General features: G+C 26.7%; 4 protein-coding genes across 10 annotated transcripts; 3 read left to right on the top strand and 1 right to left on the bottom strand.

Annotated features, from left to right (window-relative positions):
* The first annotated feature begins 3445 nt into the window (after positions 1 to 3445).
* Positions 3446 to 10244, top strand: LOC113550084 (obg-like ATPase 1). The gene is made up of 10 exons (XM_026951705.1): positions 3446 to 3585; positions 3756 to 3949; positions 4870 to 4930; positions 7294 to 7421; positions 8871 to 9046; positions 9111 to 9188; positions 9250 to 9488; positions 9702 to 9798; positions 9877 to 9999; positions 10066 to 10244. The coding sequence occupies exons 2-10, from the start codon at positions 3769 to 3771 to the stop codon at positions 10174 to 10176; spliced, it is 1194 nt and encodes a 397-aa protein (XP_026807506.1). The 5' UTR covers positions 3446 to 3585; positions 3756 to 3768; the 3' UTR covers positions 10177 to 10244.
* LOC113550085 (transmembrane protein 120 homolog) lies at positions 8649 to 14269 on the bottom strand. 4 transcript variants are annotated; one of them, XM_026951709.1, is made up of 8 exons: positions 13715 to 14269; positions 12708 to 12826; positions 12472 to 12639; positions 12103 to 12413; positions 11821 to 12044; positions 10676 to 10786; positions 10545 to 10612; positions 8649 to 8785 (listed from the first exon to the last, which is right to left on the bottom strand). In XM_026951709.1, the coding sequence occupies exons 1-7, from the start codon at positions 13784 to 13786 to the stop codon at positions 10553 to 10555; spliced, it is 1065 nt and encodes a 354-aa protein (XP_026807510.1). In that variant the 5' UTR covers positions 13787 to 14269; the 3' UTR covers positions 8649 to 8785; positions 10545 to 10552. The 4 variants fall into 4 exon arrangements, with proteins under 4 accessions (XP_026807510.1, XP_026807511.1, XP_026807509.1 ...); XM_026951710.1 differs by lacking the exon at positions 8649 to 8785 and adding an exon at positions 10434 to 10452; XM_026951708.1 differs by lacking the exon at positions 8649 to 8785 and having other exon boundaries at positions 10459 to 10612.
* Positions 14270 to 14416: 147 nt separating this feature from the next.
* LOC113550086 (coiled-coil-helix-coiled-coil-helix domain-containing protein 2) lies at positions 14417 to 17657 on the top strand. 2 transcript variants are annotated; one of them, XM_026951712.1, is made up of 5 exons: positions 14417 to 14575; positions 14634 to 14749; positions 17045 to 17189; positions 17261 to 17492; positions 17552 to 17657. In XM_026951712.1, exons 2-5 carry the CDS (start codon positions 14709 to 14711, stop codon positions 17560 to 17562), a joined length of 429 nt encoding a protein of 142 aa, XP_026807513.1. In that variant the 5' UTR covers positions 14417 to 14575; positions 14634 to 14708; the 3' UTR covers positions 17563 to 17657. The 2 variants fall into 2 exon arrangements, with proteins under 2 accessions (XP_026807513.1, XP_026807514.1); XM_026951713.1 differs by lacking the exon at positions 14417 to 14575 and having other exon boundaries at positions 14582 to 14749.
* Positions 17658 to 20019: 2362 nt separating this feature from the next.
* LOC113550083 (early endosome antigen 1-like) lies at positions 20020 to 26323 on the top strand. 3 transcript variants are annotated; one of them, XM_026951703.1, is made up of 15 exons: positions 20020 to 20317; positions 20539 to 20681; positions 21097 to 21207; positions 21328 to 21498; positions 21559 to 21800; positions 21875 to 22037; positions 22341 to 22409; positions 22483 to 22676; positions 22757 to 22902; positions 22973 to 23066; positions 23136 to 23290; positions 24505 to 24619; positions 25629 to 25781; positions 25838 to 25915; positions 25976 to 26323. In XM_026951703.1, the coding sequence occupies exons 2-15, from the start codon at positions 20624 to 20626 to the stop codon at positions 26141 to 26143; spliced, it is 1917 nt and encodes a 638-aa protein (XP_026807504.1). In that variant the 5' UTR covers positions 20020 to 20317; positions 20539 to 20623; the 3' UTR covers positions 26144 to 26323. The 3 variants fall into 3 exon arrangements, with proteins under 3 accessions (XP_026807504.1, XP_026807505.1, XP_026807503.1); XM_026951704.1 differs by lacking the exon at positions 21097 to 21207; XM_026951702.1 differs by lacking the exons at positions 20020 to 20317; positions 20539 to 20681 and having other exon boundaries at positions 20735 to 21207.
* Positions 26324 to 27244: the final 921 nt, after the last annotated feature.

The raw sequence follows: 27244 nt of genomic DNA, 5'->3' as shown, positions 1-27244 counted from the left end.
GGATCAGACGTGCAAATCATCGTTACTTATACTTTGCGTTCTACGGAATCACTTTGAACTTCATCCAACAGACGGCGCTTTTGGGAAATCCCACTCGTTTGTCAACGAAATTAGCAAAAGTAACTACATATTCACTACTCAGCATAGTCTACCGTGTATGTATAATATCATTGATTAAGTACACTTAATCAATGGTAACATGCATTCATGAAAGTGCGTGTTACAAAGGTCGGTACACAATAAAACATTTTGAGTGAATAGAAATAAAGTATGAGAAAAAGTATTTTAAAAAAATATTTTTTTTATCGTAAATTACCAACATAATTATTTGTTAGGAATTTTTAGAATATGCTTTTTAGGATTTTATAATTCAATAACTAATCTTATTTTTTGTCGTCGGATTTTTTTTCCATTTATTTGGACTTTTTTTGGATTTTTTCTTAATATCCTAGAGGTGACCACCAAGACCAATAAGCTGTGCCGCTTGGCCTCTGCTTCGTAACTACCTTGTTATTAGTCATGCCGTCATGGTGACACGGTGTATTAGAGTTTAAGTATCGAGTGGCTTACAAATTATCTATTTTTTTGCGTGTTGTGCGGTTTTAAGTACACGAAAAGAGTCTGAAATTATGACAAACAATCCTACTGAACATGATTTAATGGAATCATCAACCAGTTAAACCGATATGTCTTAATATGTCTACGGTATTTTGTATACACATTATTAGTACCTAATACCTATATTACACTACTGAAGCGCAAAAATTGTTTCCGCCGAACGTTATACAACTAATAGGTGGTATTAATTTGAATCACCTAAAAATGAAAATATATCTTAATTCTTAAGTGAATAAATGTGTTCTATATCAAAACCATTAAAAACGTTCAAAATGTATCCTATATATATGTACATATTTGTAAATTGACGATAGGTATATGTAGTTAATTAATAATTAGTATTATAGGTATCTCCTATTGGTTAAAAACTAATTATTACATAATACATACATTTTGAAATTTTTAAAAATGTTAACCTAATCTATAGTAAATTATTAAATTATTTTTTTTGTTTAATAAAAAAATTAAATTTGTACATATATATATATTATAGTTTATTATGTATATAACTTGCACTCATTGATGCCTAAATTAAAGGTATAGATATAATAAGTATAATACTTTTAATAAATTAATAATATTAATCGTGTGTACAACCAAAACATGAAATAGTATTCTGCATATTACAGTATAATACTATATTACTATATTACATTACATTATTAGTATATTTGCTGTATCTATCACGGTTTATAGTATCTATAGGACTTCCATTCTTTGTAACTTTATTCATTTTTGCTGTCTGCCTGTATAATAGGCAATAGGCATACATAAATACAATTCAAGCAATATATTATTTTCGTTCCGCCCAAAATTTGGTGACTATTGACTAAATATAGTACATAGTACAAAAAAGTCAACAGTCTTTTAAAGTTAAAATCAATAATATTTAATTGAAAATTAAAAAAAAAAACCATAGATATATTTAAATTTAATGTATAGCAATATAATATCGTCATTAATTATAGAATATTCCATTTATTACATGACGTGATTGAACTGAATTCACCACAGTAATCGTTATTTTTCAATATAATTACCTATTGGGTATATAATATTAGTTTTGACTATGACGTTTAAATTAATTCGTGGTCTATAAATAACAATAATTATGATTATTTCTAAAAAATCTAACCACTCCAAATTTAAATACACAAACCTTTAGAATACACTATTAAAACTAAATACATATATGTATATATTATCTACTCAACAACCTAATAGTTAAGTATTAATGATGATGATGATGATGACAGAAGTGAGGTAAAGTGTTTAAATTTGATAACCGTTATTGTTTTGAATATACTATATACAAATGACGTATTTAATCTTTCATGAAAATATTTTAATTTATAAGTATATATATAGGTACCTATAATTATAATATTATACATAAACGACTATACGAGTATATTATTATATAATTTATTATGTGGTCATATAGTAGATAAATATTTTAATAACACAATCGTTCATCATTTTACATTATTTTGTTCCGATGAAGTACGATTTTAACCAACTCTCGATGTACCTATGGCTACAACATATAACGCACGGAAAGTATAATATAAAGTTCTGTAATAATTAAGTATAATATTATTAGAAATATATTATGATAATACGTGGTACTGATATAGAATATCAGAGTTGTATAATAATGTCTTAATATCCTATATAGTAAATGTATTTTTGGGTGCAATGGGTACATGAAGAAGATACTGAAAATGTTATTAACTATTATGATTATGGATCTGTATTTTTCAATGTTAAGATCCAAAAAGTACTTTTCGGAAAAACTTTTTATCTGCTTAATAATAAGTAGGTTTTTTTTTAGGACATTGTAGACATTTTGAGGTCGAATATCTTGCCCATAGTGTTTGTCGATAACAGTCAAAAGCGTTTAATACAATAATACAGTTACTTAAAAAAAGTATTTATAAATAGGTACTTTAAAAGTAATTATATAACATTTTACTTTACCTATCTTATAAATCAACTGAACCAAATTTTATTAGCTTTTTCATGTTTTACATTAATTGTAAAAAGCATTTTACACCGTATGATTTGATAGTTAATACTCTATACCTGCTACTACTCATCTGTTTTCTTTGTCAAGTTACTTGAATTTTTAGTTAAGTATAATAATATTTCAAATCTATAATTATATAATAATAATAATAAACATATAGGTACGAATTCGATTTTATACGGTGGTCCAGATATTCACTATATGATATTTGTTTTAAAAAATTAATATTTTATACCATATATACATATACGTATATTTAATTATGAATTATACTTCTTCTTCATATTTTTATATAGATTATAGGCATTTTCTGACTTCAATGAGTTCAATGCACATCCATTTCTCAATTTTACTTTTCAGTATATTATAGTATATTAGTATACCTATGAAGTAATAAAAATAAAGTATAATTCTTAATTTCAATTCTCCAGTGTATGAAATTATTGTATTTAAATTAAATTGGTAGCATATAAAAATAAAGTATATTATCATTATGCAGGGGCAGATGACGATTATGTACGTTTAGTTGCCTATATACAATGTTGTAGTAAAAACAATTTTACGATTAAAACACATTAACCAGTTATAATTGTTATATTAAAAGGTACTGACAAATTCGATAAAATATATAACATTCAAATATATTATATTAAAATATATAATACAATAATTTTGTTTTATTTTATTACCTACCGATATCGTGTAAAATTTACTTCATAACTTTTTAAAATTAACCTCAAATTCGGCGTGGATATAAATATTGCATATCAGTTATGATGATAAATGATAACTGATAAAACCAACTATAGAAAGGCCGAAGCACATTTTGATTTTGAAGTTCAATATTTCTCTGTAGATTTAGATTTTAGTTCTAAATTCTAATATTAAATATAACTTAGGTAGTTAAGTTTTAATAACAATCACTATACTAATTTTGTGTAAGTATTGAAAATTCTTAATGTGCTCATTGAATATACTTTAAAAAATCCTTAGTAACTAATAACTATACAATTTGTAGTGTAGACAAATCATTTTATGTCAATTATTATATAGGTATAAGTTATATACACCATTATTTAACCATTGATATCTGGTATTGATTAATTAGGTCTGTGGTCATCATGCCACCCAAAAAAGTTGAAGAACCTGAGAAGAAACCACTTATTGGACGTGTAGGCACAAATCTAAAGGTTGGAATTGTTGGTATACCAAATGTTGGTAAGTCGACGTTCTTCAATGTTCTCACCAAAAGTGAAGCCGCAGCTGAGAACTTTCCATTTTGTACCATCGATCCAAATGAAAATAAGTATTCTTTATAGATTATAATGATAATAATATAATTTCTTACATTGGTAATATCTACTATCTATTAATTTATGTGTTTTACCAGTGGTGTTGAGTTCATTTTATAAATTGGTTTCATTTTTAACTTAAACTTATTTATACATTTCATCATTCAAGTTCATCACAATTAACTTAAATAACTTAATAGTTTTCCATTTTTCACTCAAAACTATCTAAAATACCATATATTATCATACCATGATTATAAGAAGAGGGAAGCTATTGAATTAAAATCATTACTTCTTAAATACTTTTTCAACATTTCTTTCTTATTTAAGTATATTAGCTAATTTAAAAGAATATTAAATATTTATGTTTATAATACCAAAAATAATCGGTATGTTTATGGTTTATCACTTTTTTAGTTTAGAGTATATAATTTGTATTTGTATGCATGACTAGATTTAACTATGTGTATGCATGTTCTTCAATATAGATTTATTTTTTTTCAAGAGTAAGCTATTTCATGGCATGTTTTTAGAGTTTTTTGTTGTTTTTTTCGAGATAGTTATGTATAAAAGGCTCATTCTATGTAAAAACTTTTATAAATTTTATTTACTTTTAAGCCATATTGCAAATATATAATTGATTTATAATATTTATTATTTGTACTATTATAAATAGTGAAATCATGGGATTATAGAGTCTATTTTCATAATATACCTTATTATGTATGTGTATAGTATAGTGATAGCTATATTTTTACATGAATTTATTAAAATAATTAATTTTTTTTACATCCATCACAAATAAATGAAGTGGTTCAAAATGAAACTACCCACTATACACTTGGCACTACCATGTTAATTATTGTAAATTAAATTATTATAAATATAATATAAATTAATGATAGGATTTTATTTATTTCCTTTCAGCAAGTCGTGTACCAGTGCCAGATAAACGATTTGATTATTTAGTTGAATATTTCAAACCACCCAGGTAAGTACCTACTATAATTATTAAGAATCATACATATAATTATATAGTGAGCAAGTGCACTGTTTGGTTTTATGTTAAAATATTCAATGATAAAATATATTAATTATTATATACATTTATTAAAAACATTTTAATAAAAATTACTCATAAGTTAAGTCGTTTAGGTTTGACACATATTTTGACATGTCATCATAATTTTTAATCTAATTTCTAGTTAATATTTGCAATTTATAATTGAATAAAAATTTTAACTTCTACCATTTATGAATTTAGCTGTTAGTAAAATTGATATAAGTTAATACTAATGATAGTATATGATATATCTATCCAATATGCAATGATTTTAACATTAAGAACTACTAATAGAAAACTGAAAAATGAATTACTATAATAGAACCTAGTATAAATAAATTAAAAGATCTGGTACATGCACTGGTTACTTATATTTTTTGAAATTGTTCAGTACTCAGTAAGTATAAAATAATACGTAGTTATTGCATCAAATATAAGATATATGCTTATCTAACAAATAGAGATATCCGGTTAATGCTTTGAAATGTAAAATTATTATCTATCAATAAATGTAAAAACATACTTTTCAAAGAAAAAAAATTGGGCATGTTTGGTCTTGTAGACGACTTATCAATTGTAAAATATAATCTAAAAAATAGTGGCTCAATAATTTATTGTCGGATTCAAATTTTACACAATAATTATGATTTATATGATTTTATTTAATTTTTCAAATTTATAAATGACTTACATTCAGGTGCAGATCTAGAAATTAAATAAAGGGGGGCTAAATAAAAAAGATTACTTCAAGCACATAAAAACGTAAGCATCAAGTTTAAGTTTTGAAATATTATATGTAGGTAGCTAAGGCCTAAGGGAGGGGCTTCAGCCCCCATAGCCACCCCCTCCCTTGTATCTGCTCCTTTTTACATTTATAATTGTTTATTAAGTTATTTAAATTTTTGTATAAAATATACTAAAAAATCACAATAAGGTACTTTAATTTTAAGTTGAAATTGTAATTTATAGATATATAAAATGCATTTTCACGAGTAAATCGTGTTTAAATTTTAAATAAAAAAACAAAGAGGTATTTAATTTAAATAAAGTCGTTTACACGCAAAACATCCGTTTTTTAATGATCTGGGTTATCCGATATTGTTTGAAACAAAGTTCACGTGAATCTTTATATTTGGAAAATATCGCATACGATTTTTTGTTGGTTTTATTATATAAAAATAATGACGGTTTTTACAGTCTATAACAGAAGCCATCGGATCGTTCTCAATTAACTTTAATAGCCCATTAAACCATATTTACAAATTACTGTATAAGGTACTGCGGTGCCAAAAATATTGTCGGCGCTATAATAAAACACTCTGTAATATTATTATATGAGACTTGCAGTCAGGTTATTATAGGACCTATACCTTCTCCAATATGTAGGTCGTAAGTACCCTTCAGTCCAGCGAAATGCCCGCAGGGGCGGTGGATCGGGTAAAAAACGACCTAGTCTCCGTCGCCGTAATATGACCTAGCTATTAATAAGGTCAGCTAGGAGATATACTAATATAATATGAGATCGAAAAATCTTCGTTTTCATTCACGTCGGGCAATAACAGTGTAGATTGGTACCTGTGTACCTTCGGAATAGCTTCCCAGTTCCCACAAGCACCCCGGCGCCGCCGTCGGGTATACTGATTTATTAGGAGGAAATCTCTGTCGGTAGCTGTGGTCGTACCCACCCATCCGTGTTACGTTGATGTGTAATTCCAGAGGACGAAAAAAATCCAATCAACGGTCGTTCCCGGTGGGCTTTGTAATTTAAAAATTTTCCCCTCGTAATTCACCCTTTGGTTTAACAGGATTTTAATTCAAGGCTCGGTAGGTCGTAGGTACACCGATATACGTTTTAATTTGGTTTTTTACTTTTATATACAATTTATATATGCCAACAGACATTATCTATATATAATAATATATACATGCTACCTATTTTCCTACTTGAAATACGGATAAGCTTACCATACATGATATATAATAATAATCAGTTCATTTTTTTTATGATCGTTTGGATTTCTTGTACAAAATTTGATTCAGGCATTAAGAATTTTAAAAATGTATTTTAATATTTTAAGCATTTTAAAGAAGTGATTATTGATTTTTCTGTTGGGTTAATTATTGATAGTTAATTAACAATTAACAATATTAGATAATATCTAAAAAGTGTAGATTTGTTTTATCTACCTATTATTTTATAAGTTAAATTTTTTTTTAAGTTTTTAGATCATTAACATTATAACCTTAAATAGCTATGGATTATAATGTTTTATTGTATGCTATTTTTTCAGCAAAGTCCCAGCATTTTTGAACATTGTAGACATAGCAGGGCTAGTCAAAGGAGCTGCGGAAGGCCAGGGTCTTGGAAACGCCTTTTTGTCCCACATAAAAGCGTGCGATGCTTTGTTCCATTTGTGCCGTAAGTTTAATTTAATTCAAAATAGTGTAACATTATCTATAACAGTGCTGTAAACTAAGTTAATTTTTAAGTATTGATCATTTATGCGATTATGATAAGTAGGGCTCGGAACTTAATGCACTAAAAAAGTACTACATATGCATGCACTTATGCGCTTAAAAAGTACAAATATGCTCTAAAAATATGCATTTATATTTTATTTTTTTACACAAAATTATTATTTACTGCAGAAATATTTTATGAAATATTATTAACATGAAAAAGCAAAACAATAAAAATAATTCTGATTTTTAATTTTCAATCATAATTTTTAAAAAAAAATACGATACAAGAATATTTAATAATATCTCTCAATATTAATGTATTTAGTTTTTTATTTACAAATGTTCATAGTAAATCTTCATAAATTATAAAATATTCTTCAAAAATTGTAAAATTAAGTTGTATGCTCTAAAATCTAATAATTCACTAAATATGCAAAAATATGCACTATACATTTTTGATATGTTTTTCATAGTATCTTAGAACAATATTTCTAGCTCACTTAGCAATAAATCTAACGGTTCAAAAAAAACATGCAAATGCAACAACTTCCTAGCCTTAATGATAAGAAACCTGTGCAATGATAGGAAGTTATACAATATGATATTGTAATATCTCTGAATCAGCAATCACCTTTTTATTTTAAAAATAAAAGTTTCATGTTTGTATACTATTAGGCACTAGCTAAAAACTGTTGCTATAAATAATATTTTTTTAATTTTGACTCTTTGGTATTTTTTGTTGACTGTTTATTTATTTTTAAATAATTATATATTAAACTTGTATATAATATAATGACAGTAACCATTTAATAGAATTTAATGATTAAATTAATTTTTCTACTCCTAAAAAATGTATAGCTTGCTAATAAAGTATATAATTTTTTATTTCTATTTTATGATATAAAGAATTAAAATAAAACAAAACAAAATGTGATGTTCAATAGAAAATATATTATTACAATTTAAATAATGTAAGTAATTTAGAATTGGAATATATTTGTTTTAAGAACCGCATACTATGTTAGGATTATGTTGATATTTTATTATTATGATTTACATAAGTTTTAAGTATTTTTACAAAAACAAAACATGAAATATTATTTTATTTTATATATTTTTTATTTATCATTGTTATACACATACAATAATTTATTATTTTATTATGTATGCAAAATTAATAAATAAAATATAAATAATTGTGCAATGTTAACTATAATTTTTCTTAAATTGTATGAAAATATTTTAACAAAATGTATTTCTTCATCTATACATTTTAACAATTGTAAGTCTTGAAGTTGCAATTCTTTGTTATCATTTACACTGAAAAATTTTCAAAGTTATAAACATTTTTCTCATTATGTCTAATAAAAAATAATATAGTACGTTATATTTTTATTTTATCTAGGTGCATTTGAAGCCGAAGATGTAATCCATGTCGAGGGAGAAGTTAATCCTATTAAAGATATGGAAGTTATTAATGAAGAGTTACGTTTAAAAGATGAGGAATATTTTAATGCCAACCTGGAAAAACTTGAAAAATTAGCTATACGCGGTGGAGATAAAAAACTCAAGCCAGAATATGTATGGTTTTTTTTGCCACTAGTCATTTTTAAAAATTATTTTAACATTTTAATTATGTTTGCAGGACACTTTTTTAAAAATCAAAACTATTTTGGTAGATGAAAAGAAACACATAAGGTTTGGCGATTGGAGTGCTCTTGATGTAATAATCAATAAACCAGAATTTGATTACTTTAAAAACTGACAAATTTTATTATTTTCAGATAGAATTTCTAAATAAACACATGTTCATCACGACAAAACCAGTTATTTATTTGGTAAATCTATCGGAAAAAGATTATATTCGAAAAAAAAACAAGTGGTTGATAAAAATTAAAGAATGGGTTGACAAAAATGATCCTGGTGCAATTATTATACCGTTCAGTGGAGTTTTTGAAAATAAAATTATTGAAATGGAAGAACCAGAACGTAAAAAATACATGGAAGAAGTTCAAGCTACCAGGTTAGTTATTAAAAAAAAAACAATGTTTGAGTATGATAGCAAATTAATTATTTTTTTATTTTTAAGTACACAGTATACACTATTTACTTCTATTATAATATTAAATTTTGAATATTTTCAAGTCTAAGTTTGTTCATGAAAAATAAGTTTCACCTATTTTCAAAAGACATAATCATTTCTATTAATTTTATATTGTTTATGTATGTTTATTAGTGCTTTAGATAAAATCATCGTTCAAGGTTACAAAGCATTGCAGTTGCAGTACTTTTTTACTGCGGGACATGACGAAGTCAAAGCTTGGACTATTCAAGTAAATTTAAAATAGAAAATTGTTCAGAGAATTTAAGTTTTATTTAATATTTTTAATGTACGCAATTTAAAATTATAGAAAGGGTTTAAAGCACCCCAGGCAGCAGGAAGAATTCATACAGATTTTGAGAAAGGATTTATTATGGCAGAAGTAATGAAGTTTGAAGATTTCAAAAATGAAGGAACTGAAGCTGCTTGCAAAGTAATTAATACAATATTTATTTATAGGTACTAATATTTAAGTACAATATTATATTATAAATTTCAGGCTGCAGGAAAATACAGACAACAAGGTCGGAATTACGTTGTTGAAGATGGAGATATTATATTTTTCAAGTTTAATGCTGGAGCCGGTTTGAAAGATGCCAAAAAGAAATAAAATGTTAGTGTTTTTCTAACAGTTAAACTAATAAACAATATAATTTTCTGATGAGATAATTTGCTCAATATCTGTTTTTATACTAATACTAAATTTGATCTTGCCTGCATCAAAAAAATATCTTGTAATGAATAACAAGGAACTCAGTAAATAGACTTTTAATAACACTTTAAATATTAAATATAAAATAAAATTGATATATTAAAACAAATACATAACATTATAACATGTGATGGTGTATTAAATAAAAAATTCTAAATATTACACCATGGATTCCTAAAAAATAATTATTTATTAATAATAATAATTAACAACTCGACTATAAAAAAAGGGACTAAGAAAACATAAATTTAAATCATTATTCTTACTTAATTTTTCAGTCACTTTTTTTGGGGTCAGCTCCAAGTCGATTGCCAGACATTTTTCTAGTATACGTCTATAAATAATAATTTAATTTTATAACATGAATTATATTGGTTTAATTATATTTCAATAATACCTTAATAATTCGTCTTATTTTTACTTCTTTTAGTTTTTCTGGAATGACCATTGAAGTAGTAACTGCGTTTCCCAAGAACAATATAAAAAAACAGCCTGACAAAACAGGAACCTAAAATGGATATTATATAATTATTTATTTGGTTATGCTTGATATGTAGTAAAGACAATACATTTTCTTTAATATACACCATTGACAGGATTAAATAATATTTACATTAAATATTGAACCTATTTTACTACATTTGTTTTAGTTTTTAAACAAATGATTTAAGTCATAATTTGGACTCTGAAGTTAGATCACTAAAAAAATACTTTTTAAAACTTTGATATATATGAACGAAACATTTTTTGAATAAATCTTTAAATTTTTAAATTTTCTTAATTTTTTTTAAATACTTTTAGCCTATTTTTTTAAGGAATAAAAACTAGATGGTCACTAAAAATTATTGAAATAAAAGTTCAATAAGTTTTTAATAATTCCAATTCTAATTTTACACATGCTTAATGTGCAAACAAATAAAATATCTAAAAATAGAACTTATTTTAAAATTGTACTAAAAACCATGCTAATATATTATACACGACATCAGGGATGAGTAAAACAAACAACTATAGGTATCTCACTTTTGGATGTTCTAAGACTTACAAGGAAATAGTTAAAACCTATGATTCCTGATCATAACAAATGTTTGATAATTAAAAAGTGCAGCAGATCCACAATTAATAATGTAAAAACAGTTAATTTCCACCTTGACCTATAAAATGTATTTACATCGAAACAAATATTTAGTCAGAAATTAATTTTATATTCTGTGTTTAATTATCACTTTTGTATAGTTAAATATTTGTTTTTTGTTAAGTATTTTTATGATAAGCTCTCATATTGATGTGTTTATTTTTGACCAAATCTTATTATACTATGACACGTAATAAAAAAATAAATATGAATATTATCAAATACTTCACATTTTAAATAAGCTATGTATAAATAGGTATGTATTTAAATTTGATGATTAAAAAATTATGTCTTACTTTTATAAAACTTATTAGGTGAGAATTGTAAACAAATTTATGTTAGGATTCTATTAGGATATTATCTAAACTGATGAATACATAAAATGTTATTTAATTGTAGCTACTGACCTGCCAAGTGGCATGTGGATGATAACACAACTTATATAATGTATATGCGTTGTACAGTTGAAAAATGTATCCTAGATACAAGAATGGTAGTAGGAAGCTAAGACCACGCCACATCCAAGAATGAAAACCTTCGATAGTAATATCCATGTTATGACGTTCGCCTAATGCTTTTAGTCTATATAGAACTCCTTGCTGGTATACAAATTGGAATGATTGAACTACACCTGGAAACACATTAAAATTATAAACAATAAAAAAATTAAATTAGAATATGATACTTACTAATAAGTACATTAAAAATCATGAATTGTGGCCTGAATATGTACCACGTTTCAGAATTCGGCCAAACAAGTAATACGGCTGAAGCCACAGTAGATATAAAATGATGTACCCGCCACCATCCTTTGATTTTTGACCCATTTACTTTCAATATGCTTTCGCGTATTGTCAGTGTACAATAATACCAGACCAAAAGAAACAAAAAGGTTAATTCGAGTGCACGCCTTTTGGTCACCAAATTCAATAGAGATAAAAAGAAACCAATAATGCTAAGAACCAATTTGAATTTTTCATATTCATCTTTATAACGAAACCTATAATACATTTTATTTGTAAAATAATGATTAATATTTTTAAATGAAATATTCGTACTTGTCTTCTTTATTCAAAATTGATACATTTACATTTCCCAGAATAATTTTCAAGTATGATCCATTGGGTTTGGGAAGCGATTGTTCAATATCTGATAGTTGTTGGCGACGGTGGTTAATATCTTTCCAAAGTCGTTGTACAATATCTTGACGTTCATCTTTTTCAAAACTAAACAAAAATAACCCTGAATAAATTAAACCAAAAATTTTCAAAATTACATGATTAAATTAAATTACTTTTTTAGAGATTTGGCAATAAAATTTAATCGATATTTTTGGTGACTGACTTGTTTCATACACTGACCTTGAAGATCACTAACCTCTTCTACCTTGGCTAAATATTCTTTATTGGCATTCTAAAATTAAATTTATAAAATTATTTTACAATATAATACAGTATTTATAGGTACCCCAACTTATTATATACTAATTAATATTAATCCTAAGAAACCTATATTAAAATTATTTTTCTATAAATAATGATACCTTAATATAATATACACCAAAATAAATAATGTATCACAAATTAGATAGATCTGACATTTTAAAATCTAATTTCATTGTGAAATTGAAGATTGCTGGTTATGCATTTAAAATAATTAGATGAAATTAAACAACAAAATAAACTTAATAAAAATAAAAAGTTAACTAAACAAAAATTATTGTAGTGATATAATTTATTCAGAGGTCATGAACATATATAACGGCGATATAGTTTCTAAGATTATTTATAATACATTTTCTAATTTAACCAATTTATTTGAAAAGTATAAAATTTATTTTAAGTTAAATTAGGATAAATAAATAATAAATATTAGACAGTTGAGAAAACATCAAAGCATGACCCATGATAAGTCTATTAAATTTTTATAGGTCATTACATAAATCTTATTTCCGTGTAACCCAGAAATTAGATTATGATTTATACCTAATAATTACAATAAAATTTAGTCAACATTTTAAATGTATTTTAATTCGAAAAAAAGTTTATTAGATTATTTCTAAAACATATTATAGAAAAAGTAATTAGTAAGTCTATGAGAGGATTGATCAACAGAATTCAACTTACATTATTAGTCTATGAACTAGGGAAAAAAAATAAAATCCTATAGTATCGAAGGAGAAAAATAAGAAAAGCGTAGGTAGGAATGGAAATGGTATCGTGGCACACTCGATTTGAATAGTCGTATAAGGGGACGTCGAGCGCGAAGTGAAAACAATAAAAATATAATGACACGACGTACCTCGAGAGTCTTGTAGTCACCAGCTATCGACTCCCAGTTTTCGACGCACTCGTCTAGGTTGGCGCACTCCATCGCAGTGCGTACTGTGATCTCGTCGTCGTCGCGTCTTGGGGCGGGTCAAAGATTACGGCGCAACAACAGCCCAAGGTTAAAATGCGTCTATTGCCACACTCAACAGCGGCGGCGGAGTTCGCGGCCCGATCGAGGAGGACGACGCTCGTTATAGGTGCGATCGCTCAGTAGCGGCATTTTTTCAGCGGACTGACCGCGTCATCGTTTGGTTTCGGCTGTAGGTTTATCTCGCGTAGACGGCGCACGTGCTCGACGGATGGGTGGTCACTGGACCTGGTCCTAGTTATATTGACGATGCGATGAGTTATTGTTAGATCAACAACGACTAACAGTCGACCTTAGGAAAAGCAGGAACTCTACTGTAAACGGCGGAAATGTGGTAGTGGACGTGAAATCGAGATCCGAGAACGGTAAAATTAAAAAAGCTCGGCGCTTTAATCTCAATTCTCGAACGTCGTCGTCGGTCGGTGGCTGATAACTGATAAGAGATAACAAACAAGCGCGCCTTTTACCGGCCGTTTTGCCATGGTCAAAGATGTTTCAAATATGATTCATAACCACTATTTACCACTATTTATCCCACCATAAACGACACCATGATAGTCGAGAACCTTCTAGAAAATAAACTATTTCACAATCTCACCACAACTGTTCAGCTGTTTATTCTACGTTTTCTCGATTCTGCCCCACCAATATCAGTAGCACCATTAACTTTTATTACAGTCAATAGTCTACCTATACACTTTTACGTTACCATAATAATTTATAATATCGCCATTCCCAGAACGAGTGAGTATTATAGTATTGCACATTTTCACGCCATCACGCTAATATATATTATCTACAGATTTCTTCAATCAACTCATAAAGTCGTTTTCGATTTGTGAAATTTGTTTTATTTTTGTGTAAATCAAACGACGAAATGGCCAGACGTGGACGTTCTCCGTCGCCTGCACCCAGAAGGTAAGTCGCATACGCTACGCTTATCGAACTCCATGCCGACAAGGTTACACATATTTTATAACGTATGTAGTGTAGGTGCATGATATCGATATTCGATTTATTTCGCCACTCTAAAATTGTATGCAATTTGACTTGTTTCAAATTCAACCTTTCGAAAAACGTGGTACTTTAAAATTATTATTGAAATCCGCCTTATGATGTTCTATAGGTACCGATTTGCATGATTTTTTTATAGGGTAGTTTAAATAATTATTCTGTATAGAAATATAACTACATAGTGTATTTGAAATGTATAGTTTACCTACTTATAAAATAATAATCAACACGTTTGGAGATTTAAATAATTTAATGATAGTTTAGCATTTAACTATCTATACTCTATACGTCTCAAAGTAGAATACACCAGTTCTCTGCACTTTTTTCCCCTTTCCACTAGTCACTACCTATTCCGATATGTGTAAGATGCGTACTGCCGGACAGAAACTGGTTGCCGCTTAGTGTATTCTACTTTGAGACGGAGTATAATACAAAAAGTATGTAAATTATTCAACAATAATAATGCTAAAAGACACATTAAATTAATATCTAAAAAATAATGAAAAATTAGTAGTTAATCAACATGTAATTTAAACGCAATACCTTATAAAGTTATAACCATTAATGACAAGATGAATATCTATATAACTGTAGGTAATATAATATATTGCGCTTTTATAGAAAACAAGCAAAACAGGTTGACTGATATTGTCTGATTTATAGTAATGAAATAATGATTATATTTGTATAGGTAAGAGACCCCAAGATAATTTTTTTATTAAAAATATAATAGGTTAATAAGATATTTAAATAATGTCAATATATTAATAATTTATACACATAGTTTTAATTTTTTTTTTAATTTGTTATAAATTCATGAAATAATTAATTTAATCATGTATGTTGATAATCATAAAAAATTATTTCATTATCTGTGTTAATGCATGGATACATAATTATGCCTATTTATATATATATATCAATCAACAATAATTAACAAATAATACTTCTTGTACAACTTATAATTCTAAATTGTATCCAATCAGTTATAAATTAAACTTGGTAGTTTCCTCTCGTGTTTTGTTTATAGGTAATTTATTGTAAATTAAATAAATAATTAGTTAAGCAGTGAATTTAAAACAATCGTTTTCATGAATGTTTTAGATTCTTGTTTATGTCCCAAAAAAAGTTGGCAATATTTTATTTCCTTACTTAAATTTCCTATGATCAACATGAGTATATTATAAGAATTTGCACAGTATTGTGCAATTCAAATGAGGTCATTCTTGTTATATTTTCATTTAAAATGAATTATATTTATTTAAATCTGATATACTATTCATTATTATACTTAATAAATATGTTTTTATTTGACATTGGTATTTTAAATTTTGAGTTGATATTTATTGAGTACCTATTATTTAATCAATAATGTATATATATATATATTAACAGTTGCGTGAATTAAATCAATGAATTAGCATAGAATAAACTTATATTATACTTTTGTTACCTATGTTACTAATTTTAATCTAAACTAGTTTTATAATTAATTATACTCAGGTTAATCATTTTATTGAGTAAAATTATTAATGTTCCTGTTATTCAAAAATAAAATGATAAAAATATTTTCTTAAGTATAATACCAAGTAATGGAAACATTGGAAACAATTGATAATTTCCATTATTATTTATAGCTTTGATATTACAGTTGGTTTGGTAGACATTTAGTTGTATTTTTAGGGAAGCTATAATAATAAAATGACCACCCCGCACCCTCTTTCTATACACAAGTATAACATATTCTATTTTTGGGGGTCTATTTAAATACTTAGGAGTTAAAGGGCTTAGCCCCCCCCCTAAGTTACCCCCTAATGTCTGCCTATCATGTGAGACTTGTAAAGAGTATCAAAATTAAAATATTGAATGATAACTTATTGTATTGGTGATGTGTATCTATAGTGTCCTATTTAATCCATGGTTAGCATAATTCAATGAAATTTTAAGACATTTACATATCCTTTATAAGTATGACCATTTAAAAGTAAATTATAATTTATTAGAAGTTTTTATTATACATACACACTAGTGACTAGTGTGAGAATCACATAAAGATATATGCACTCATAATTTTAATGTTATGTAACATTCCAACATTTAGAAATTTGAAATTTTATTTATTACTACTATTTTCTTTTAATCTAATCTGTCATCATATTAATATAATTTTTAAGATCAACAATGTTATTAATATTTTAGATCTGCAGTCCCAGCTAGAACACAGCAATATGCACCAGCACCACAACATCAACCAACACAAGTAGCACCAGCTCAGCCACAACAACCTGGATTATTTGCCCAAATGGCTGCCACTGCTGGAGGTGTTGCTGTTGGTTCTGCCATTGTATGTACAATAATTAATATAATTAAAGTTTTAAAGATAATATTTTATTGATAATGATAATTTATTAATAGGGCCACACGGTTGGTCATGCAGTCACTGGAATGTTTGGTGGTGGTGGTTCCCGGGATGAGGTCCAACCTCAAGTTCAACAAGCCCCAGTAATGCCAATGGAACAGAGTAGCCAGCAAGGTGGTGCTTGTGCTTTTGAAGTCAAGCAGTTTTTGCAGTGTGCACAAAACAATGATGATATTTCTTTATGTTCTGGATTTAATGAGGCTATTCGCCAATGCAAGGAAGCTAACCGTAATGTCAATTTCTTATTATTAACCATGAATTCACATTAATTATTGTTTTTTTTTCAGGTTTAATGTAATAACAATAATTATTTAATGAAAATTGTGGAAGTAGTTACAACATTATTATAAACAATGTATTTTTAATGTCAAAATATAGAAATGTTATTATGCAAGTTGTTTTTTACATTAGTTATTTTATATTTAATCTATACACCTATAGAATGTATTGCTTAGGAATATTTAGTTTTTGTATGCTTATTATAAGTTAAAGTTATAAATTAAGAAAACAAATGTTAATTATAATAAATAATATTATAATTTAATACCTATTATTTATTTTGATTCGTTTGAAAAAAAATGTTCAGAGAAATAGAGAATTTATAAGAACTGGTATTTAAATATTTCTACTAAGTGCTTACCATCAAATGCTAAAGATAAAAGTAGGGAGTTGTTTCCCTCCTAATAGGATTTGATTGAATTTTATTATTGAGTGTGAGGTCAATTTAATTAGAGTTAAATTATAATACAACTTTAAATCATTGCATACAAAAAATGATATGGGATGGTTTATATGATGGTATGTCATATTTATATTAATTATAAATTATCATCAATAAAATTTGATTTATAAATAATAAATGTTACTTTAGCACCAGGATTCAGTATTGAACTATATTATACATAAGAAAGATTTAATTATTAAATAATAAATTGTAATAATCTATATTTCTTTAATATCAACTAACCATAACATCAGTCAACAATGTATACTGATTTCCTTTTTTTTTTTTCAGTAAAATTGATTTAACAAAATATCAGTATATAATATGGGTAATAAGATTATATTCATCAGAACTAGTGTTGTTTTATTAGCTTTAATGTTAGTGTGAATTTATCTATTATCACACTTAAAGCTAAGAATGTTACCTCCGTTTGTATATTGGATTTTTTACAATGTTTCACTTATTATGCAAGTTTTAAATTCCTAGTAATAATTTTGTTGCAGTGTAAATAAAATTATATTTCCATTGTACATTTTATTAATAAAATAAATTGGGTTTACAAAAACATGGGTATTTCTGAAAATACATTTTTTTTTTTTGTAATAAATTATGTAATTTTATAATGTGTAATTATAAAATGAAATAATAATTCATTAATACATAATAAATATTTTATTAGTTATTACTTCAGTTTTAAATTTAAAATGTATCATATGGTCTTAAAAACAAAAAATTACGTTAAAGGTACAACTAAAAAAAAAAAATTTAATACATTTTAAAAAAAATTATACTTATAGCTTTAATTTTGCAAATTTTAGAATACAAGTAGATAGATCAAAATGAATTGATAAACGTTTTTTTTTTTGAAAATGATATTCTAAATAGTGGTTGCTCTTAAAAAGTTGCGTTGTGAATGTGTAAAAGTTATAAAATATATGAGTTAAAAAATCTGTAAGTCATAGGAATTTATGATCCATTAGTGTAATTAACGTCCCACAAACAGGATTGTAAAATATTTACATGATAATGAGTGATAAAGTGTACCATGTTTCCATGAACATAGGTATATTAAATACCAATATTAAATTTGATCATTTATTTAACAATTTATGTGTAATATAATTTATGTTGATGCACTATTCTACAATTTATTAATAATTTAAATAAGTTCAATTATAACTAAGAAGGCAGGACGTGAAAACCATATAGGTATAATACATTTAAACTAATATAGTAGCGGATTTAACATTTTCCGCCCGTATGATGATGAAATTTACACACAAACTTAACTACAATTTCAGCGTATTCTTTTGAGTTTTGATTGTTTATTTTATTGAAACCCACTTAATTTTTACTATATAAGTTACTTAAGTAATTCACATCACACGTGTACGTCAAGGGGATGGCTAACGAGCTTAGCCCCCTTCCCCCCAAAAAAAAAAATTGCTAGCCCCAAACATTTTGATAATTTGATTAGGTATATTGACTTTAAATTATTATATAAAAAAATTATCATCTAACGAAATTGAAACATTAGGTATAACATAATATTATATATTTATACCTGTCATTCTGGGCCCCGGGAGAGACCTCTGTTTATATAATTATTGGAGTAAAATAGATATTTTTTCATGTCAAGTACCAAGGCCGTAACTGGGAGAGGGGGTCTGGATCCCTCGAAATTTTAAAAGTAAAAATATTTTATTGGCGAATGTAGTTTGACTATACCTAATTGTATTTGTTTTAGAAAAATATCTTGAACCCCCCTAAATGTTTTTTCAGTTACTCTCTTGTCAAATACCTATCGACTAAATTAAATACGACAATTTTGCCACCCTATGCATACTGCGTCTTATTATAAAGTATAATTAAACATTTTTATTCTTTATTGGTCAATGGTTTCATCGGTTTCTAAAACTCTGACATCTATATTCTATTTATAGACTTATTACACAACATATACAGTATATTGTCGGCGGCGGCGTTCTTATCAGCTTAACACGCTATAGGCTGTTATCACGAGACAAACTTGTTGAAAAAAAAAATTCGACATACCTATTTAGTATTTACTTACTTAAGGTATTACAATAATAACATTAGTGCTATTTGCTACATGTTTTTTAATTACGAAAACTGTGAGCTCTTTCGTTCGACCGACGAGACGACCAACCGTTTTCGATACTCACGCACGATACGGTTTTCCAATTTGCAGTAATCTCGTTTCGCCCGCGCCGATCTGTCGGTGCGAACTCAGCATTATGTCCTCCGCCATCGGATGCGGTTTGTTGCCACCGTAGCAAAAACAATATTGTCTGACAAGTTGTGTCAGGTAAGCAGAATTATATATTATGGTCGTGTTGCGATCGTGAATTAGGCTCCCGGTGCCCCTCAGTTCCTCTTACCATCAATGTTTGGTTTTTGGTGGGGAGGGATGAGGTGGGCATCACTCGTTCGCATATGGCACACGGACGATTGGGTACAGTAGTGTGTTTTGTTTGAACAGATCGTCGTCAGTCATTTGATTTTCTGTTTTATCCCATATTTTTTCAGTCCACAGTTGTGGCAGAGTCGTCACGGTGAACGCTTTGAGTATACGTGCACCACACGATTGGCCAGGTCAAACAAGGTACACATCATGGAGAATAACGTGAGAGAAGAACTGCAGCCGACTATTGACGATGACAACAATCGTGGTACTGTACTGTTTTTTACTGCCGCACACCTCTTTGTGTTTATTCTTCAAGTGTTTATATCCATACACATACATAATATATATTATATACATTTTATATATGTATATATTTTTTTCATAATGCTAACTACACAATTCTTTCCATGTGTATTTTATATTTTGGTTTGTTGCACACTGTGTGTTATTTTTATAATATTTTACAGACACATTTTTTGCACGATCAATCAAGAAATTCAGTGTATACACATTAGCTTAATTTTTCAAAAAATACAGATATTAAACTATAAAATTTTACATTTACACTGAATTACTTGTGTTAAGTTTTATGGAGGTTTTTTGTTTAATTAAATGTTATTTTTTACAAAATAAATGTTATTCATGCTTATGTTGGTGTTGCACGCTCTTTATATCGACAGGTCCGTTGACTTTGGACTTGCTTCTAAAACAAATAGACGAATTGCAATTGGAGAAAAAAGAGTTTGGCTTGCAACGCGCCAAAATGAAGGGGTTTATACTGCAAAAAGAAGGTGACCAGTTATTGCTTTGTTGCTTTATATTTGTATAATATGTATATATACCATTAATTTCTCCATTAATTTCATATATTATCGTTTGTAAGAAACATTTGTAATGAGTTTAATTATTAGAGGAGCTTAAGCGTATGTCAAGTATATCAGCTGAACTGAAAAGGTTACAAGATGAGCTAGATGAGTCACAAAGCCAGCATACTGTAACTAAGCTTGAAATGGAAGGGCGGTTTGAAGAACAAACCCGCAAGTATAATGAGGAGATTTCTTCGTTGCATAAAGTGGTTGCTGGTAATATTTTTAATAAAGTAATTTATTTTCATTTTTTTATGTATTTTTTTTTTTTTTTAGAAACTTTAGAAGAATCTAGACGGCGTGAAAATGAAACTAAAATATATAAAACAATGAATGAAAAGTTGGAAAATGAACTTAAACATTGTCGCAATCAAATGTTGATTGGCCAGCAGGGAAATAATATACTCGGCGAATCAACACAGCAACAAATACGTAATGTACCTGGTACTGTTCTTTCTGCGATTGCTAGAAAAATGACAAATCTTGCTTCTAGCACTGAATCTGATGACTACAGAAAAGTAAATCATAAATATTTTGTTTAAATAAAATAACACAGATAAATCATAATAATTTTTTTTACTACTTATTCTAGTCTCAGGATGATGAAGATAATGTGTATAAAGCTCTAGTGGATCCATTAAAAGAAGAAGTTGAAGCACTAAAAGAAAAAATTCGTGAAATGGACACAGATATCACCTATTATAAAACTAAATTAAACGAATCAAAGAATAATGTTGTGGAAAAGTTAACTACGAGTATGTATTTGTTAGTTAATAAAACATATTTAAACGATAATACAGTCCATTGTGTATGAAAAGAGTGGCAAAAAAATTGTTTTTATTACCATCTGAGATTGTTATAATTTATTTATATTTTGTAATTTTGTTCATGATAGTAATTAAGAGTAAAATAGGTGACTATTATGAGAACCACATAGAGATATGATATTATGTTAATAAATCATACATTTATTTTATATGCTAGTGTTCTGTATTATAGTTTATAGTATTTGATAAGTGTTGTATAGATTCAAAATTATTTAATACAATTTTTTTTAGACAATTCACAAGAAGAATCATCTAATTCTTCAGCAACTGGAGATTTTGTCTTCCTAAACACATCAAATGGTATATTTATAATTTATCCCGTAATTTATTGAATTGCCGTAAATAATTTATTATTATATTTTATTTATATTAGATAATAATACTATACAATGTGAACAATGTTCTTTGTACAAAGTTCGTGTAGAAGAAATGCAAGAAAGAATAAATGAAGCAGAGAAACGTCTTTTGTCCATGGATAAGCTTAAAGATGAACATGATAAAGAGACTATTTATCGTAAGGAGATGGAAGAAAAATGGAATGAAAAATTAGATGAACATAAAAACAAGGCAACTTCAAAGATTTTAGATTTAATAATATTTATAAATATTAGAATATATTAGATTACTGATTTTAATGGATTATATAGGTACAAGAATTGAAAAGTTTTTCCGATCAATCACATGAAGTGCTTAGTGATCTCAAATTGCAATATGAACAGACGGTGATAGATTTTCAAAAAGAAATAAAACTCTGTACAGAAAATGGTGCTAAAATGAAGCAACGCATCTTGAAGTACTGTTATATTGAAATAAATACAATACTTTCAAAGTTAATTTTTATAAATTGATAATGGTCTTTGTAGATTGGAAGAAGAAAATCATAATTTAAAAGAGAAACACATGAAGTTTTCTGTACAGTTACAAAATGAAGAAATTAATCTACCTAGTTCAGTAGCGGTTAGTGTTCTTTTAAACTAATAAGTAATAATTAATTTTCCTGAATAAATTATGATGGATTTATTTTAGGAGCTTCAGGAATATTTGTTAAAACGCAATGAGGAACTTATAGCTATGTCTATTGTAAAAGAATCTATAGAAGAAGAATTTAACAGAATAAAAAATAGTGCAGCTATTTCTGAAAGCCAAATACAAGGACTGAATTCAACAGTAACTTTACTGGAGTACGTATTTTTATTATTAAAAATTAATAATTATTTAACTTGTCATTAATTATTCAATAATGCATACTATAATGATGTTTGTTAATTCAATTATAGTATTTTAATAGTAAGTTGAACCAGGAAATATTTAAATAGATGATCTCAAATTTTCAAGAGTTAAAATAGATAACTAAAATATTCTTAATATTAAATAATATTATTTATGTTTAACTTTTACCTTTTGGTATCCATGTGTACAATACTAATGATTTTTTTTAACAGTAACTTTGTCCAGTAGATTCGAATTAACTCTAAATTCTTAATAATTATATTAATTTTATAATTAAGATATCACCAATATTGTTTAATTAATAATTACTATTTTTACCCGAAAAATATATAAATAAATAAACACTAATTCTATCAAATACACAAATTTCACTAATTTGTGTTAATTATTGTAATCTATGTTAAAATAATTTTATCTTATCTCATAAGTATGAATAAGTAAAATTTTAAATTAGTGTGTATTAAAAAAGGATTAAAAGCAGATTATTCTTATATTTTGACTAAATTCCTTCTTAATTTTTTTACAATATAGTCTACATTTATAGAATAAAATTGGTATTTTAATTTTAAAATCAGTTAGTAGTTTGACTTATAAGTATACTTTAAGGATTAGACATTTTTTTTCTAGTAAGTCTATATTAGCATACTTCTCAAAAGCTTTATTTCAATTCCAGATCATCTAGCTGAAATATTAAATGGTACTTCTTAAGCAATAATGTTATCAGTGTTATCACACTGTTTATGTAGAAGGTATATCATGAAAGTAAGTTCCGTTTTCTATTACAACTTCTTGTGCATTTTGCATGAGAACAGTTTGATTAGTCCAGGCTTGGCATCTTGTGATTTTCGTAATTTTTACACTTGAAATCATTTATTGATGGCCCAACTTTCAACAAATATGAGGTCTTTTGTTGTATATAGTTGCAATTACAGGTTGTATCTTTTTATAATGAAGGAATACAAAAAATAGTGCTCCGTTATAAGTGCTAAATAATGGTGTCAACCATGTTGAAAAATAGCTTAATATTCATTGTTCTTAACTTTCCAATAATTTGTTTTTTTAAATATATATTTTACATATTTTTATTGTTAAACGAAACTTACTCTCTGATCATACCTCATATGTCTATATTTAAAAATAATAATAAGTAGAATATTTTTTTCAGAAAACAATTATTGGACGAAAGAAGTCGTTTTTCTGAGGAAATTAAAAACACAAATCGATGTGAAAAAGAGCTAATAAACTGTCGGACTCAATTGGATACTGTTTCTAAAAGAAAGGTATACTTGGTATAATACAATAATAATAGATATTATAATGTATCCAAATTCTTTATATAAAACTGAATAATTAAGTTAATTCAATTTTTAAATGTATGATAAATGTGCTGACTGTAAAAGCCTAAAATTGGTATAGAGAGGTACATGCACCTGAAACTTAAATTGTATCTTGGAAAATAATAAGGACCAATCAAAAATGATTAAATAAAATATACTTTTTCTTCCAAAATTACATTCAATGTAAACATAAATTTAAAAAAAAAACCAAAAAAATAAGCATTTTAAAATTACACGTTTATAATTGTAGAAACATCACATGTATATATTTGTATTCTGGTAGATTTTGCAAGCATAATTTTAGTTAAAAAATAAGCAAATGACAAAAATTTCAAAACACTACTTTTTAGTGTATTATAATTTGTAAATAAATATTCTTGATAAATATTAGAAGTTTTAGATTAGGATATTATAGTTAAGAATGTTATCTTATGGATCAGGGGTGGCCAACTTTAATCAACTTGTGATCGACCTACGACATTTTCTAGGTTGTTGTGATCGATCAAAAAAAAAAAACGTCAATATAGCTATGTATAATCTCGTTTTTAATAGTTATTTATTTCTTTTTTCTAAATTTAATTTTCATATTCGTAGGATATACAAATATGTAATTAGGTAAAAATTTACATAAAAAAAAATATTTTAATTGTTTTTTGAAAAAAATTCAAAAATTTAAGAAAATGCGAAAAGGTGTCGTGATCGACTGGTTGACCACCCCTGTAATAGATAACTGATTTGATGATCAATAGTTCATATAATAATAATACTAATAATAAATAAAATAATATTAATATTCATAATATTCTATTTTGTTTTATTTTGTAATATAATTGGCTAGAAGAACATTTATGTAGTTTTTAAAAAAAGTATTGGAATATTTGACAATTAATTAATTAATTAATCAGACTTTTTATGATGTTGAGTAAATTAATATTTGGGTTTAATATTTCAGACTGAACTAGAATCTATGGCTTTGGAACAACGAAATAAAATTGTAGCTTTACAATCTGATTTGACAAATAGTGAAGAAGTACAACGTGATTTTGTTCGACTATCCCAGTCACTTCAACAAGAACTAGAACGTATCAGAGAATCTGGCACTTTGGTAACTGAAGAAATGTTAGTTGTCCTAAATATAATTCTAATAAGTGTGTTATTTAGGTGAGATGGGAACATGAAGAAGATATAATTGACTGTCGTGATTGTGGAGCTGTATTCTCCGATCCTAAAATCCAAAAAGTACTTTATTAATTGGTAAACATTTATTTCTTAATAAGCCTAATTTTTCTTTTATTTTAGAACCATTGCAGACATTGTGGTCGAATCTTCTGCCCATCCTGTTTGTCCAGAACAGTAAAAAGCGGACCTAATATGAGAGACTCACATGTTTGTCGAGTTTGCCACACTTTACTTGTACGGGATTCAGCGCCATATTTCAGCACTGAACCTCCTCATCAGCCTAATTAAATAAAAACTAAATATGGTCTAACGTTTACCTACACATGGTGATACTAGAATTTAGTTGTATTTTTTTTATTTATTTTAGTTAAACTATAAATATTATATTTTTTTTTTAAACTTATTCTTTAAATTTTATTTTAGTGTTTATAAAAAATGTTGTGGCCTTGTCATTGTGTTATTTATGTTTAATTTTATAAAACACTACATTAATTCAAGAATCTATTATTTACATTATTTAATGCATATATTAGTACTTTTAATCATCATCTTCTTCGGACATATCATTATGATTATGATCTGTTAATTTATCTTCTTCATTTAAATTATTGTTGTCTTTTCCAGTAATTTCTTTATTTTCCAATTCATTTTCATTTGAATCATTTGTTTCAGTTGATGATTCAGCTACATTTTTAACATCTTCTCTATAATTTTTATTGTCATACTTCATAAATTTTTGACTTATTAAATTTCCCTAAACAAATGATAATAAAATATTTATAATTATTTACTCATAGCTGTATTCATTAATCATTTAGGTTCAGTTATAAAGTTATTATTATTCACTGATTTTATATCACCAATAAATAAATAAATTAAACTTCAGATTAACGCATGAAAGAAAAGTATGTTTTTCCTTCGTATGGAAAAAACATTTTGAACTATGCAAATGTTGTGACCAGTTGTCAACATGAAAATTGTATTTATGGTTTTATTAAAATAATAAGTAATGTCTATTCAAAATAAGAATCTATTAATGAAGATTAATACATACTAACGCAACTCCTGCTGCAGTCGAAGCTATATTTGCTGTAGTTTTTTCCATTGGCTGTTTGGGTGATGCTATAGCTTTTGTATCTGTATTTACTTTAGAAACATCCGGTTTTATAGGTGTTTTTAATTGTGGTAATTTTGGAGTACTTATATTTTTATTTAAAACTGGTGGTAACCTGCAAAAAAATAATGCTGTGTTAATTGCTCGGCTTGTAACATTTACTGTTTACAGTTATACAGTTGGGTTCAGACAAATATAATATACTTACAATACACTTAAACTTTCATTATTTGTTTAACCATACTAGAGATACTAATACTAATATTTATTGTTTA

The sequence above is a fragment of the Rhopalosiphum maidis genome, chromosome 1 (genome assembly GCF_003676215.2).
Source record: "Rhopalosiphum maidis isolate BTI-1 chromosome 1, ASM367621v3, whole genome shotgun sequence".
Taxonomy (NCBI): Eukaryota; Metazoa; Arthropoda; class Insecta; order Hemiptera; family Aphididae; genus Rhopalosiphum; species Rhopalosiphum maidis.
Note: the sequence above shows the minus strand (reverse complement) of the source record. Positions and strands in the feature narration are given on the sequence as shown.